This window comes from Dipodomys ordii, unplaced genomic scaffold (genome assembly GCF_000151885.1).
Source record: "Dipodomys ordii isolate 6190 unplaced genomic scaffold, Dord_2.0 Scaffold27, whole genome shotgun sequence".
NCBI lineage: Eukaryota > Metazoa > Chordata > Mammalia > Rodentia > Heteromyidae > Dipodomys > Dipodomys ordii.
In genome coordinates, this window is record NW_012267243.1 from 17,742,210 (window position 1) to 17,756,016 (window position 13,807).

Here is a 13,807-nt window from a genome sequence, read left to right on the forward strand (position 1 = left end):
CTTAAAGAGAAACTTCTCTGAAGAAGAAAGAAGGATGGCCAATAGACACATGAAGAAATGTTCAACATCCCTAGCCATAAAAGAAATGCAAATCCTGCAACTTTTTGTCAGTTCTTTGTGTTAAAGTACTCAATGGCCTTTCTTCTAGCTTTTCTGAAATATAAAGTACATTACTGTTATCTGCGGTCAACTCCTGTGCTTAAGAATATCTTAAGTTATTTCTCTTATCTGGCAAGATCCACCTTTCCTCAAGCCTCCTGCATGATCTCCTCGGTTCTAGTAAACACTGTTCTACTCCCAGATTCTGAGATCAGCTCTTTTAGATTCCACATACGAACTCTACTAAATGGTGTTGGTCTTTTTGTGCCTGGCGTACTTCAGGAGACATAAACCCCTCTTCCATCTGTGTTTCCTCAAATAACAAGAGTTCATCATCTTTTTTTGGCTGAATAGTATTCCACTGCATGTGTGTCTATACCATATTTTCTTTATTCACTTATCAATCAACAAACATTTAGATTGTTTATGTTTGTCAGCTCTTGTGAGTAGTGCTGTAGTAAAACATGGGAGTGTCCGTGTCTCTTCAACATATTGACTTCATTTCCTTTGGATACACGCCCAGTAGTGTGATTGCTGGATCAAATGGTAGATCTATTTTTAAATTTCCGAGAAACCTCCATACTGCTTTAAATAATTTCTACACAAATTTACTTTCCCATCAACAGTGTGTAAGGGCTCTACTCTCTCCACATCCTCTCTAGAACCAGGATTTCTTTTCATTTTAAATTTTTTACAAAAGTAATAGTCAGGGGCTGGGAAGGTGGCTCAGTGGTAGAGCGCTTGCCTTGCATGCATGAGGCCCTGGGTTCGATTCCTCAGCACCACATAAGAAAAAAGAAAAAAGCTGGAAGTGGCGCTGTGGCTCAAGTGGTAGAGCGCTAGCCTTGAGCTGAAGAGCTGAAGGACAGCACCCAGGCCCAGAGTTCAGGCCCATGACCGGACCCAAAAAAAAAAAAAAAAGAGTAATAGTCACTCTAACTGCAGCAAAATATTTCACTGTGGTCTGAGATGCATTTCTATGATGTTTAGTGATTTTAAGCATCTTTTATGTATCTATTAGCCAGTTCATTATCATGTCTTCACTGGAGAGAGGTCTGTTTCGGTGTGTTGCCATTTTTTAAAAAATAACCAGACTTCTTTATTTTTTTTGTCTATCGAGTTTCTTATATATTCTGAATGTTAGCTCCTGATCAGATGTGTAATTTGCAACTATTTCCTGCTATTCCACAGACTGCTTTGTAATTTGATGCAATCCCGTTGACTTTTGTTACTTGTGCTTTTGGGATCTATCCAAAACAACTTCATCTATGTTTCTTCCAATAGTTTCATAGTTTCAGTTCCTACATTAAATTCCTTAATTGATTCTGAGTTGTTTTGCACAGGGTAAGTTTCATTCTGGCTTTATTCTTCTGCATGTGAATATCAATTTTCCTAGAACAAAGCATTGATGAGATGTGTGTTTCTCACACTGTAACTATGCGGGTCGACAGCTAGATTCTGTTGTGTTCCACTGGTTTTCATCTGGGTTTTTTAATAATGTTATGCTGTTTTGATGACTCGTCATCTTTGCCGTATATTTGCTCCCACCTATTTTTTTTAACCTTAAAATTACTTTGACTCTTTTAGGATTGCTGTTGTTCCATATGCGTTTTAGGAGTTTTCCCCCCTAGTTCTGTGAACAATGTCATTGGCATTTTGATAGGGAGTGTATGTAAGATGCGCAGGTTGCTGTAGTGTGGATATTTTAACCACATTGTGTGCAGTACTGAGGCTTGGATTGGGACCTACATTTGCTAGGCGGACAGGCATTCTGTCATGTGCAGCACGGCCCAGCCTTTTAACTCTATTTATTCAAGAAGGTTCTTTCCTTATGCTGACCTGGATTATGATCCTCATGGGCTGACAGGCACATGCTACCCTGCACAGTGTGTGTGTGTGTGTGTGCGTGTGTGTGTATGTGTGTGCGTGTGTGTGTGTGTGTGCATGTGTGTGTGCGTGTGTGTGTGTGTGTGTGCGTGTGTGTGTGTGAGCGCACGCACGCTGGTCCTGGGGCTGGAACTCAGGGCCTGAGCGCTCGCTGTCCCTGAGCTTTTTCACTCAAGACTTTTGCTCCACCACTTAAGCCACACCTTCACCTTCATTGGAGATAAGAGCCTCCTGGACGTCCCTGCCCAGACTGGCTTCAAACGGAGATCCTCAGATCTCAGCCTCCTGGGTAGCGAGGATCACAGGTGAGCACCACCAGCTCCCAGCTCCCTGCACCGCTGTTTATTAATCAGAATGAGGTCTTGTGAGCCTTTGCTGGGCTATTCTAGAATGCTCGCCAAGCCCCAGGAAAGAGAAGCACCTCGTGCTGTTTGTATATACTCCTTCCAGAAGGAAAGGCCGCCGTATTTCCAGGACGTCCCTTTCCTGCAAGACAGTTGGTGCATTGGAGGAGGCTTCAGACTGGTCTTTTCTTCCTCCCCAGGAATCCGTGACTTCAAAGGACAGATCCTACACAGTCAGGAGTACAGGACCCCCGACGCCTTTCAGGGCAAACGTGTCTTACTGATGGGTCTTGGCAACACTGGAGGGGACCTGGCAGCCCAGGTACACCACTCCTGAGGAGGTCCGGCCACCCCTGCCCATCCCCTGCTTGCTCAGTGACACTGAAAGCTCCCTAGAAAGACTCAGGGCCGCTCCTAAGTCTGTGGACTACTTAAAAGGCCACACCTTACAGAAGCATCTCCAAAAAGCAACCAGGGGAAATCATGTGAATGCCAAATGACACCACAGATTTCAGGACAAGGCCAGATGTCCCACAAAGGGCAATTTCCCCTTCCTCCCCCCCTCTCCTTCCCTTCCCTTCCATCCCTCCCTCTTCTCCTCCTCCTCCTTCTTCCCCTTCCCCTTCCCCTTCCCACCTCTTCCTTCCCCTTCCTCTCTCCCTCCCCTTCCCTCTCTCTCCCTTCCTCCTCTCTCTCCCTCTCCTCCTCCCCCTCCCTCTCCTCCTCCCCCTTCCTCTCCCCCTCTCTCCCCCACTCACCTCTCCTAAGCCAACCTCAAATTCATGCATTTCTTGTCCAGGCCTCACCAGTCCTAGAATTAGGTGTTAGCTACAGCATACACTGTCTTTGCAATTCTGGGAAATACCCTGTGTAAGAATAGAAATGGGAAGTTGTTTCCCAATTGTCTCACAGTGTTGTCTTAGAAATCAGATTTGCACTTATTTAAGGACAAAAAAATCCCTAATGCACCAAGTATATATGATTTTAGAAAAGGCCAAATGTAGACTCACCAATTAAAAATCTATTCCATTTTAGCATAAACTGTAGGAAAGCAGTTAGATCTACAAAGAATGCATTTATATTTCATTCAGTTAAACCCATCCTTCTGAGCCTTCACTTGAAATTCTGTATTACAAATGAACGATTGTTCGCTTACACATATTAAATTCTATTGTTCTAATCCTATAAATGCAAAGAACACTCTTAACACATCTCCATCAGGCGACACGCCTCTTTAGAACAGTGCCAAGTACAGGAACACACAGTCCCTATGTCCATCTAGGCACAAATTCACCATTCGCTGTTCTGAGGCGGAACGTTAGCCTTTGAAACACGTGAACACATCCTGGAGACAAATGGCGGGCAGGCCTGCTCCTCTCCCGACTTCCTTCTCAGGTGCTCCTCAGCATGACAACCGGCATGTGGGTCATCAGCCGCATCTCAGACTGGGGTTACCCTACAAATATGACCCCTACGAGGTGGCAGTCCTTCACCAAGAAAACGATGCCTGCGTCCATCCTCAGCTGGATGCAGGAGAGAAAGATGAACAGAAGATTTAACCATGAAGATTATGGATTAAGTATTGCAGAAGGGTAATTTCTGTTCATGTCATGAACTTTTTTTATTGCTTGCTCGGTGGGTTGGTTGATTTGCACTGCTGGAGGTGGAAGCCACGGTCTTGTGCAAGGTACACAAGTACTCCTCCAGTGAGCTACACCCTCAGCCCTACTTATTTTCTTCATGTTTTTCTTCTGTGTTAATTGTACATATTAATGAGGTTCCACACATGCATGTAGCATGCACTGGTCAACTCCAGCATCATCTTTCCTACGCCTATCCCTCCTATACTCTTCCTAATCTCTGATGGTCACTACTTCCTTTCAGCCTCACGTCTGAGAGAGAACACGCAGTACTTGCCTTCTGTGTCTAGCTTGGCTTACCCAATGTCCTCCAAGTCCATCCATCTTGCTTCACAAGACGTCATTCTTCTTGATAGCTGAATAATACTCCACCATGTATATAAATACCACGTTTTCTTTATCCAGTTACCCGTTGATAGGCACCCAAGTTAATTCTCTATGCCAGCTACTGTGACTAGTACTTCCATAAACATGGCCAGGCCAATTTCATATCCTTTGGCTATAGTCTCAGAAGTGGGATAAATGGATTAAATGGTAGATCTATTCTTTTTTTTTTTCCTTTTCTCGTTTTGATGGTGCTGGGGTTTGAACTCAGGGCCTCATGCTTGCTCGGATGGTGGGATATTGCTGAACCACACCTCCGGTCTGCTTTTTTCTGATGATGGGTCTCACCTCCCACCCAGGCATGCGCCTGACCGTCAGTCCACCTTCCCTTCCGTGGAGACAGTCTAGGGGACTTCTCTGCCCAGACTGACTCAGAACTACAAGCCTCCCAATCTCAGCCTCCGTGTGGCTTGAGATGGCTGGGGTGACTTCTGCATAGAGATATGGGATGAGAACTTTCTGTCCAGGTTGGCCTTGAACCATTCCCTTCCCATTCTCAGGCTCAAGTAGCTAGGATTATAGCTGTGAGCCACCACACCTGGCTTTTTCTCAGTTTTGTTTTGTTTTCAAGGAGACTATACTGTTTTCCATAATGGCTGTGCTATATCAGTGATTTGTTCCTTTTTCTCCATTACCTCTGCCAGCATTTTTATTGCTTTCTTGTAATAGCCAAGCTAACAGGGGTAAGATGGTATCTCACTGTGGTTTTGATTTTTCATTCCTCAGGGGGTATTCTGACATCAGTATTTCTCATTCTACAGTTTTAAGAATTCAAAATGTCTCATAACTATGGGGGGGATTGGTTCAGTCATGGGAGTTGAACTCAAGGCTTGGGCACTGTCCCTGAGCTCCTTTGCTTAAGACTATTGCTCTATCATTTTGAGCCACAGCTCCATTTCAGGGCTTTGAGGTAAGAGTCTCACAGGGATTTTTCTTCCTGGGCTGGCTTCGAACTCTGATCCTTAGATCTTAGCCTCCTGAATAGCTAGGATCACAGGTGTGAGCCATTGGCACCCAACTGGACATTGGCGCTCTTTATGCTGTTATAAACATATCCCTGAGACAGCGTCCATTAAGTTCCACAGCAGCTCTTGATATGGAAGCATTCTCTGTGCACTAACAAAAATAGTAAGAGAAAGGATGATAGCTACCCTCTCCAGTTTGAAATTTCAAGTATTTAAATTGGCTGTGAACTCTCAGAACTGCTCACACACACACACACACACACACACACACACACACACACACACAAAGACCACGTCGGCAGCCCTGCTGTGTGTAGACGCCACTCCTTTTTTTTTTTTTTTAGGGATCAGGGTACACTCAGAGGACAAAGGTCCCTAGCTCCTCTCCCACTAGTTACTTTTTACGAAACTAGTGCTGACTAAAGAAGTTTCTTCTCTAACACAAAGCAGGCATCATTCTGGTAGAAAAGTTACCCTGAGCTAAAATAATAAATAACTGTCTACCCTGACTGAGTGATTAAATATATGAATATATAGTAGAGATCTTTGAAATTATATATTTTAATACCTCTCTGTATAGAGTCACATATGGGCCAGAAAAAGAAAAGTTTTGAATTGCATGAAATGTCATTAGATGTAGTTTATTATGCTTTATTCATTAACAAACTATATTTCAAATTATTAAAAATACCAAAAGATTTCTTGTCAATTTTATAGACAATGTTTGAAATGATAGGTAGAATGAGGTATTCAAAACAACTTTACTTAACAGTCTATCTAGATTCATGCTTTTGTTTTTAGTCAAATAGTTTCTTGCAAATTTTCTCTTGGTTTAATGTCATTCCTGAGAGCCTGGGTGAAAGAAAACCATTTGATCCCAGATCGTTTATTATGTGCTTTGTGCTTGACAGGAAGGAAGGAAGGAAAGAGAAGAGAGAGAGAGAAGGAGGGAGGAAGGGAGGGAGGGAGGGAGGGAGGGAGGGAGGGAGGGAGGAATTCCAGGAGACAGATAACTGTAGATGGAGTCAGGAAAAGTGTAGGCTTAGTTATTTTCCACATGTCTTCTACTGAAAGTAAGGAATCAAAACAAGTTCTGAACATACAGTCATGGAGACAGCCTTGAATTCAATGCAGGTCAATTCACTTCCTTGGGTTGGCAGATAATTTCCTTCAACTGACCGGATAAAACGTTTGCTGGAGGGTCTCAAAGATATAAGTACAGTGAATATTTTTTCTCTTGTGTCTAAGAAAAACTCCGAAATTTATTGTGAATGATGAGCTTCCAGCCTGCCTCCTCTGTGGGACGGTCACTATGAAAACCAGCGTGAAGGATTTTACAGAAACCTCTGTTGTCTTTGAAGATGGGACAGTCGAAGCCAACATCGATCTTCACTACTGGATACATATCTTCTTTCCCCTTTTTTGAAGAACCTCTGAGGAGCCTTTGCACAAAGAGGGCCTTCTTATACAAGCAAGTCTTTCCCTCAGACCTGGAGAGAGCCACGCTCGCCATCATTGGCCATATCAGCCTTAGTGGGTCCATCCTCGCAGGCACAGAGCTGCAGGCCCGGTGGGCTACAAGAGTGTTCAAAGGAATCGTTGCGCTATCTAAAGCCAAACATGGTCAACTGAATCTTAAAATCAGTGGACTCTTTACAGCGTCTCTGTCACAGAGATTTTGCCTGGCGTATGTGAGGCCCAGGGCTCCATTGCCGGCTTGCCACTTAGCATCAGCTACAACCAAACAGCTATGAGCTAAGATAACAGGAAGTCTTAAAAGAACATAACAAGCAATTAATTGTATATGTGTGTAGTATCACAATGGGCATACTATGTCATTCCACCTGAGTGGGAAAGATTTGACTGTGAATGAGACAAATTTAGACAACAGAGTGTAATCAAGTTTTTTAGATCTTTTTCTGCTCTAGTCCAGTCTAATTATTTGTTAGTCTTTTCATCAATGATCAGAAATAGAATTTTATACTGTTTGCAAAGAAAGATAGTATTCATACTATGAATAAAAACTGAGAGAAGAGAGAATAACCTTTAAGACATGCTCATGGAAGACCGAGCCAGTGGCTCACACGTACAATCCCAGTCAGGAGACAGAGATCAGGAAAGCCATGCTTCAAGGCCAGTCCAGGCAAAAAGTTAATGGGGCTCCTACTTAACCAACAGCTGCGCATAGCAGCACGCACCTCTCATCACAGGTATGTAGAAGGTTAAGATCTGGAAGACGGCAGCTCTAGTGCAGCCCCGGCAAGAATCACTCAGGAGAACCCCTCCGGCCAGACACACGGGATACAGTAGCGCAGGCCTGTCAGGTACAAATGAGGACTGCTGCTCAGGCTGGCCTGAGCTGGTAACACATGCATGCATACACATACATACATGCATGCGTGCATACATGCATACATACACATACATGTATGTGTGCATGCGCACATGCATACACATACATGCATGCGTGCACACATACATACATACACATGCATGTATGCCTGCATGCACACATACATACACATACATGCATGCATGCATAGATACAAAAAACAGCAAAAAAAGACTGGAGATGCAGCTCACATCATGCCTAGGAAGCATAAAACCCTGAGATCAATCCCCAAGGCCACCAAATACATAAATGTAGGTGACATCAAAGCACTTTAGACCCTGGAAGCAATGCTGTTACCACACTCGCTTGTCATAACCCCAGGAGCACAGAGGCCAGAGGTTGCTGGCGTCATGGCTGGTTGGCCCCAGCCGTGAAACTCACTCCCTTTGTGAGGGCTTCTTTACATCTCAGCCCTGGTCTCCCATTTGAAAAAAATGAGCATAACAAACCCTTTGTCTCTAGGATTCTTTTTTAATAAATAATGTCTGAAAGAGAATTAGCAGAGTATTTGACAGACAGTACAAGCATTCAGCACCATTGCTCTCAGTCATCGTCATTCCTATCTTCTGTTCGAAAGCAGGGTAAGGTTTAGATTAGAGCATGCTTTAAAGATCCACAGTTATATTGTGTCTCAATATAAGCAGCACTCACGTTTCAGCCAAGCAGCTCTCTTTACTGAGTGAAATCAATTCCCAATCATTTATAAGCAGTACCTAGCACAGTATGAATGGGTGCTGACAGCTACTCCACAGTGTGACTGTAACAGTTACTGACCGTATTTAAAACCTTATGTCCTCCGAAGTTGGCCAACATGTTAATTGAGTCAGGGAGGGGAAAGAAATTGCTTAGGAAATCATTATTTTATTTAGAGGAGGGAGAAAATCCTGGTCCTTCGTTAAATTATTACAACTGTGTGCTCTTAAAGGCCAATTAACACACTATCCAATTATATTAGAGCCTTTAGTATTGTAGGGTTTTTCTAAGTATTTTCTAATGAGGTTGAAGATACTTATTAGGATAGTAAAGCTGATACAGACAGAACTCTACTAGACAGATCCCATCAGCCAAGTTGCCGTGGCCCTCCCCACAGCTTCAGAGAGCCAAGCAGGAAAGCGCCAGGGCTGACTAGGTTTTCACAGATCAATCAACGCAAGGCCTGCAGAAAGTTCAGCTCAGTGTTGCGCTAGGTCAGTAACTGCTGGACAGCAAACCTACACCCAGGGTTGGCACGGGGCGCCTGGCAGATGCCGTCCTGCCCAGAATGGGAGGGTGGACAGGCTGGACTGGGGCCCCTTAAGGGGGCCGGGGGGGTGGAGTGACACTAGAAATGCAAAGGAGGGGGGGGAAAGAACACAAGGTATCAACCTGGGATTTCAGACTCTGGGCAGCCGGACAACTGCCGAGAATGGCCAGAGACCAGGCTGCCAGGACAACAGCGGGCAGGGAATTCAGAATGAGTAGGAGCAGAGGCGAGGGCCGAGGGTCTCAGCTGGAGACTGAGAACCCGAGTCCTCACAGCCATTCCAGTAGACACACCTACCTCTGTGCCAGGGACTGAGACTCCCCCCGGAGCGAAGCTGGCCGGGACCCAGGCAGAGTTTCGCGCGTTTCCACTTAAGCTGCTGCTAATGGTCACAAGACACATCAGTATAGTACTGTATGTGAACAAGAAAAAATAGGCTGTGTGGTGAGGGAGGGAGGGGAGACACAGGAAGTGATGTCGGACATAAATGGTGCAAGCTGAGTCCTAGGCCGTGAGAACTCCCTGGTGAGCTGAGTTAGGAGCGAAACTACTTACGCACGTGGATTTCATTCTTGGCTCTGGCTTTCACGTGCTCTGAGGGTGGGGCAGTGGGAGGCTAGAAATGAGAGGAAAACAAGCTTAACTTATTTCTTTATATAAAAAGCCATTACGTTTGACTTAAATGTTGCTTCTGATTTTTCTCATAGGCCTCTGCAAGCTACCTCCACCCCAGAAATTAATGGCCGAGGCCAGGAAAAAGGAGCAGCTCATTGAGAGGTACAATCTATCACTGGTGAGAGGGGAAGCCCAGCAATCAGTTCCGTTGAAAGATCACCACCACGATCAGGGAATCTCAGTGTAGATGCTATGAAGCATTCTAAAGATGCAGAAATAACTGCACTGTGCATCAGAGGGAGATATTTTTAGCTCCAACTCTGCCTCCAACTAAACATGTGGCCCCAGACACATGGGGGAGGGGAGGAGAACCCGGTGTGCAGAGAGAGACTCGAGAGCCCGGTCCTTTACAGCGCAGCCATCTTCACTTCGCCTCCAGAAACTGACTCTGTCCTGCCGGCTTATCATTTCTCAGGCTGGAATGTTTTGTGTATTTCATGTTGTATTTATTTATGTGCTTATTTATGTATGTAATGACACTGGGACATCATGAACAAATACCAACAGAAGTATTCATAAATAAAGGTTTCCCACACACACTATGGTCACGTTAAGGTCAAGTTCAATCCTTGGATCCACATGTAGTCCTCTCAATCCACAACTGATATCAACAACAACAAAAATACATGTCCATCCATACATGTGAGGCTCTCTGGTCCTGTTTATTCATCATCGATTCTGTCATTTGGACTAACCAAATTCCTATCAAATTCAGGAAGGCCTCTCTTCAAAATACCTCCATTTAGCCCATCTTTCAACAAATTTCCGCTAAAGATACCCTTGGTTATATAAGCTTCTTTTACTTTGCCTTTCCAACAGAGAAAAACACATGCCCAAAACAGTTTTCTTTTGAAAAGGGAGTAACAAAAGAGTAAGAGGAGGTGTGGGTCTTGGAACTTGAGAAACAATGGGCATGGAAAAATTAATGAAATGCCGCCATCTTCTTTATTTCTTCACAGGGCTGTGATTAAAGATCCCGCTCAAAGAAAGACCGACTACATTTATTACATGGATGACATTGCCACATGCCTTGGCTCGAAACCCAACATCCCGTTTCTGTTCCTCACGGATCCCAGACTCGCCTGGGAAGTTTTCTTTGGACCATGTACCCCTTATCAATACCGCCTAATGGGCCCTGGGAAATGGAATGGAGCCAGAAAGGCTATCCTGACCCAGTGGGACAGGACCCTGAAACCTTTAAAAACGCGAATCGTCCCCGGCTCCCCCAAGCCCCATTACTTGCTAGCTTGGGGAGCACCTGTCCTCGTTGCCTCTCTTCTACTTATCTATAAATCCTCACTCTTCCTTAAATTGGTGCCAAGCAAACTGCATGATAAAATCTCCCCTCGCCTAGTGCTGCTGTGCTCTGGGTACACCCCCTGAAATCTATGCGGTGTTGGAAGTGGGGAGCTTTTAACAGGAGGTGTCTGGGTCCTGGGAGTCCAGTCCTCACAGACGGACCAAATGCTGGATTCCTTATCACAAGCAGATGGTTGTAAAACTGACCTGCTCCGCTTTGGTCCCCTCCTGATGTATTTACTTGTCCTTACATTCCACTCTGCACAAAGCTCTCCCCACCATGCCCTTCGATTGTGAAAACCGAATAAACTTTCCTTGCAGATTGCTTACCTCTTCCGCCGTGATACTCACTGAATGCCATGCTGAAAATAAACTAAACGACTTGGGGGCAGGAGGGTGGGAAGGGGGAAAACTGGGAGAAAATGAGTGAGCAGGTGACACTGTTCAGAAAGAGGGGTACTCACTACCTGGCTTAGGTAACTGTCACCCCTCTGTACGTCAGCTTTACAATAATTTAAAAAAACGCCCAACTCATGCGCTCTGCAATAGCAATGAGAATAGAGCCGGACGCCTGGTGTCGGGAATCCAGTCATTATGCCGGTGGTGTCGGGAATCCAGTCAGTATGCGGGTGGTACCAACTCACAGTCACTTTATCTCCCAGTATCAGGGGTACTCCTTTGTTTCCCGTCCTAACTGCCAAGTTCAGAACCAGTCTTTTTTGTCAGAACTTTTGTACTGCACTGTCGTATGTGATCCTCGGGACTGGTATTCCCTTTTTGTTTTGTATCTCCCCCATCCTTCCTCCCAACTCCCTCTCCACCCTCAACAAGCTTCCTTGTTCCATTTTCATACTTGTACAGAAAGCACCCTCCTTTGCTCTGTCCACCCCCCACCCCATACCTTGTACCTGCCCCCAGACAGTACATGCTTCAACTTCTTAACATTCATATTTGAAAATGCAGGTTAACTGTTCACAGGGGCGTCACCATAAACTGTACTTTGACCAGGATGTGTCTGTCCTCCTCATCTACTCCCACCCTCCCCAGCGCCCTCCCCCACTTGATTTAAAGCAGACTCGATCACCAGGGCCTTTTCCTGACATCATTCTTCTTGGAGAAGTAGAGTCAAGACATGTTCTAAGTATGACAGCTGACGTCTGTTCGAGCTGTAGAGTAGCACTGAAGAAGGAGGCGTGCGCTGGCAGACTCAGGTTTCCGAGGCGGCGGTGAACAAGTCACAGTGGTGACAAGCAGTGGAGTTTGGAGCAGCTGGGGTAGGTATTTCTCAGGATGGCTGGGGAGACAGCCCCGGCTATGCAGGGCTGCATATATTTTAGTTCAGATCATCATTCTGTCTCCTACTTGTGGTAACCTGAGAAGATTATGTCTCTGGTTCTTTCATTTTTTTTTCCCTGATGGTGCCAGGGCCTTATGCTTGCTAGCCAGGCATTTGACAACTTGAGCCAAACGTGGATGGTATGGGTGATCATGCCTACTTTAGTCTTTGATGATTTCTTCTCAAATTTATACTTAGAAAAAAAATTGCACATTGTAGTTCTAAGTCATGGTGCGCTAATAAGTGTTGCTCTGTCCTGCAAAAGTTATGTAAGAGATGCCTTCTTCTTTGCCCCCTATTTTGTGTTGGTTCTGGGGTTTGAACTTAGGGCCTGAGCGCTATCCCTGAGCTTCTTAGGCTCAAGGGTAATGCTCTCCACCTGCGCCACAGCTCCACTCCTGACTTTTTGGTAGTTAATTAACAACAGGAATCTTACAGAGTTTCTGCCCAACTTGGCTTCAAATTCCGATCCTCAGACTGCAGCCTCCTGGGTAGCTGACATGAGCCACCAGCACCCAGCCCAGCCTATAGATATCTTCAGCACATCCTGTAGGTAGCTTAAAGCTAAACCTGTTGGTCATTTTTATTTAGTTTTTTAAAGATTCAAAACTAGGTGCACTTTGTACTGAGGATTTGCTGCTAGTAAAATAGTAGACACACTGACTAGGTCTAACAGCAGGCCAACTCCTAACACTGGAGCACAGTTTCTCCTTTGCTAATGGTTACCTGCTTGCACATAAGTGACGGAGAGTGAAGCAAGCTATAAAGCGCTGCCTGGAGACTGCGGAGAGCAAGGGCTATGCCTTCTGATTGCACCGCAGAGAACAGAACCAAGCAGCTCACAAACCCTTTAGTCCAGAAAATACAAAATGCCCTCGGAATACACACTGGGGGTTACTGTGTGCCAAACTCGCGGCATTGTCTCAGTTAATGCTCACCTCATTACTGCCGTCTTCCAGGTGAAGGCACTGAGGCTTAGAGAGGTTCAGTAACTTGGTCAAGACCTCATCGCTAAGACCAGAGCTGGGACTGAAATCTAGATCTCATCCTAGAGTAGTTGTGTATTATGATTGTAACTGCCATGGATATTGTCTTTCACCGATAAAATTCCCTGTTAATGGATGGTCAAAGAATGTCAGTTGTGGCTGAATCACAAGTTAAAAATCAACCACGTTAAAAATTAATCACGTTAATGTTTTTCAATTATCAGTGTTTGGAATGAATAATTTCTTTTTGGAACTCAAATTTTACTAAGAGACAGATACAAAAAGAAAAGATCAAGGACATGTACAAGCACTCAAGCCTGTCATTGTGGGCTGGAAATCAGGGGACTGTGGTTTGAAGCCAGCCAGAGCAAAACAGGAGTTTGTAAGATTTCATCTCAACCAATGCCTCGGTGTGATGGCCTATAACTGCTGTCCCCATACATACGCATGGCCTATATACAATATCAATGTCTATTTCATAGTCTAACACATACCTATTTGCAGCATGGGAATGTTTGAAGGGATCAGAAGGGGAATAAAACGTTAGAGGGTGAACA

The 13,807-nt window shown here is 44.8% G+C and overlaps 1 protein-coding gene across 1 annotated transcript in view; it reads left to right on the forward strand.

Moving 5' to 3' along the window:
• Fmo4 (flavin containing monooxygenase 4) overlaps positions 1–11,253 on the forward strand; it is a 21,898-nt gene extending 10,645 nt beyond the window's left edge. The window contains 6 exon segments of the mRNA XM_013015776.1: positions 2,531–2,671; positions 3,697–3,922; positions 6,568–6,705; positions 6,707–6,912; positions 9,662–9,731; positions 10,589–11,253. Of these exon segments, the coding sequence (XP_012871230.1) occupies positions 2,531–2,671; positions 3,697–3,922; positions 6,568–6,705; positions 6,707–6,912; positions 9,662–9,731; positions 10,589–11,012 (1,205 nt within the window). The 3' untranslated portion in view covers positions 11,013–11,253.
• Positions 11,254–13,807: the final 2,554 nt, after the last annotated feature.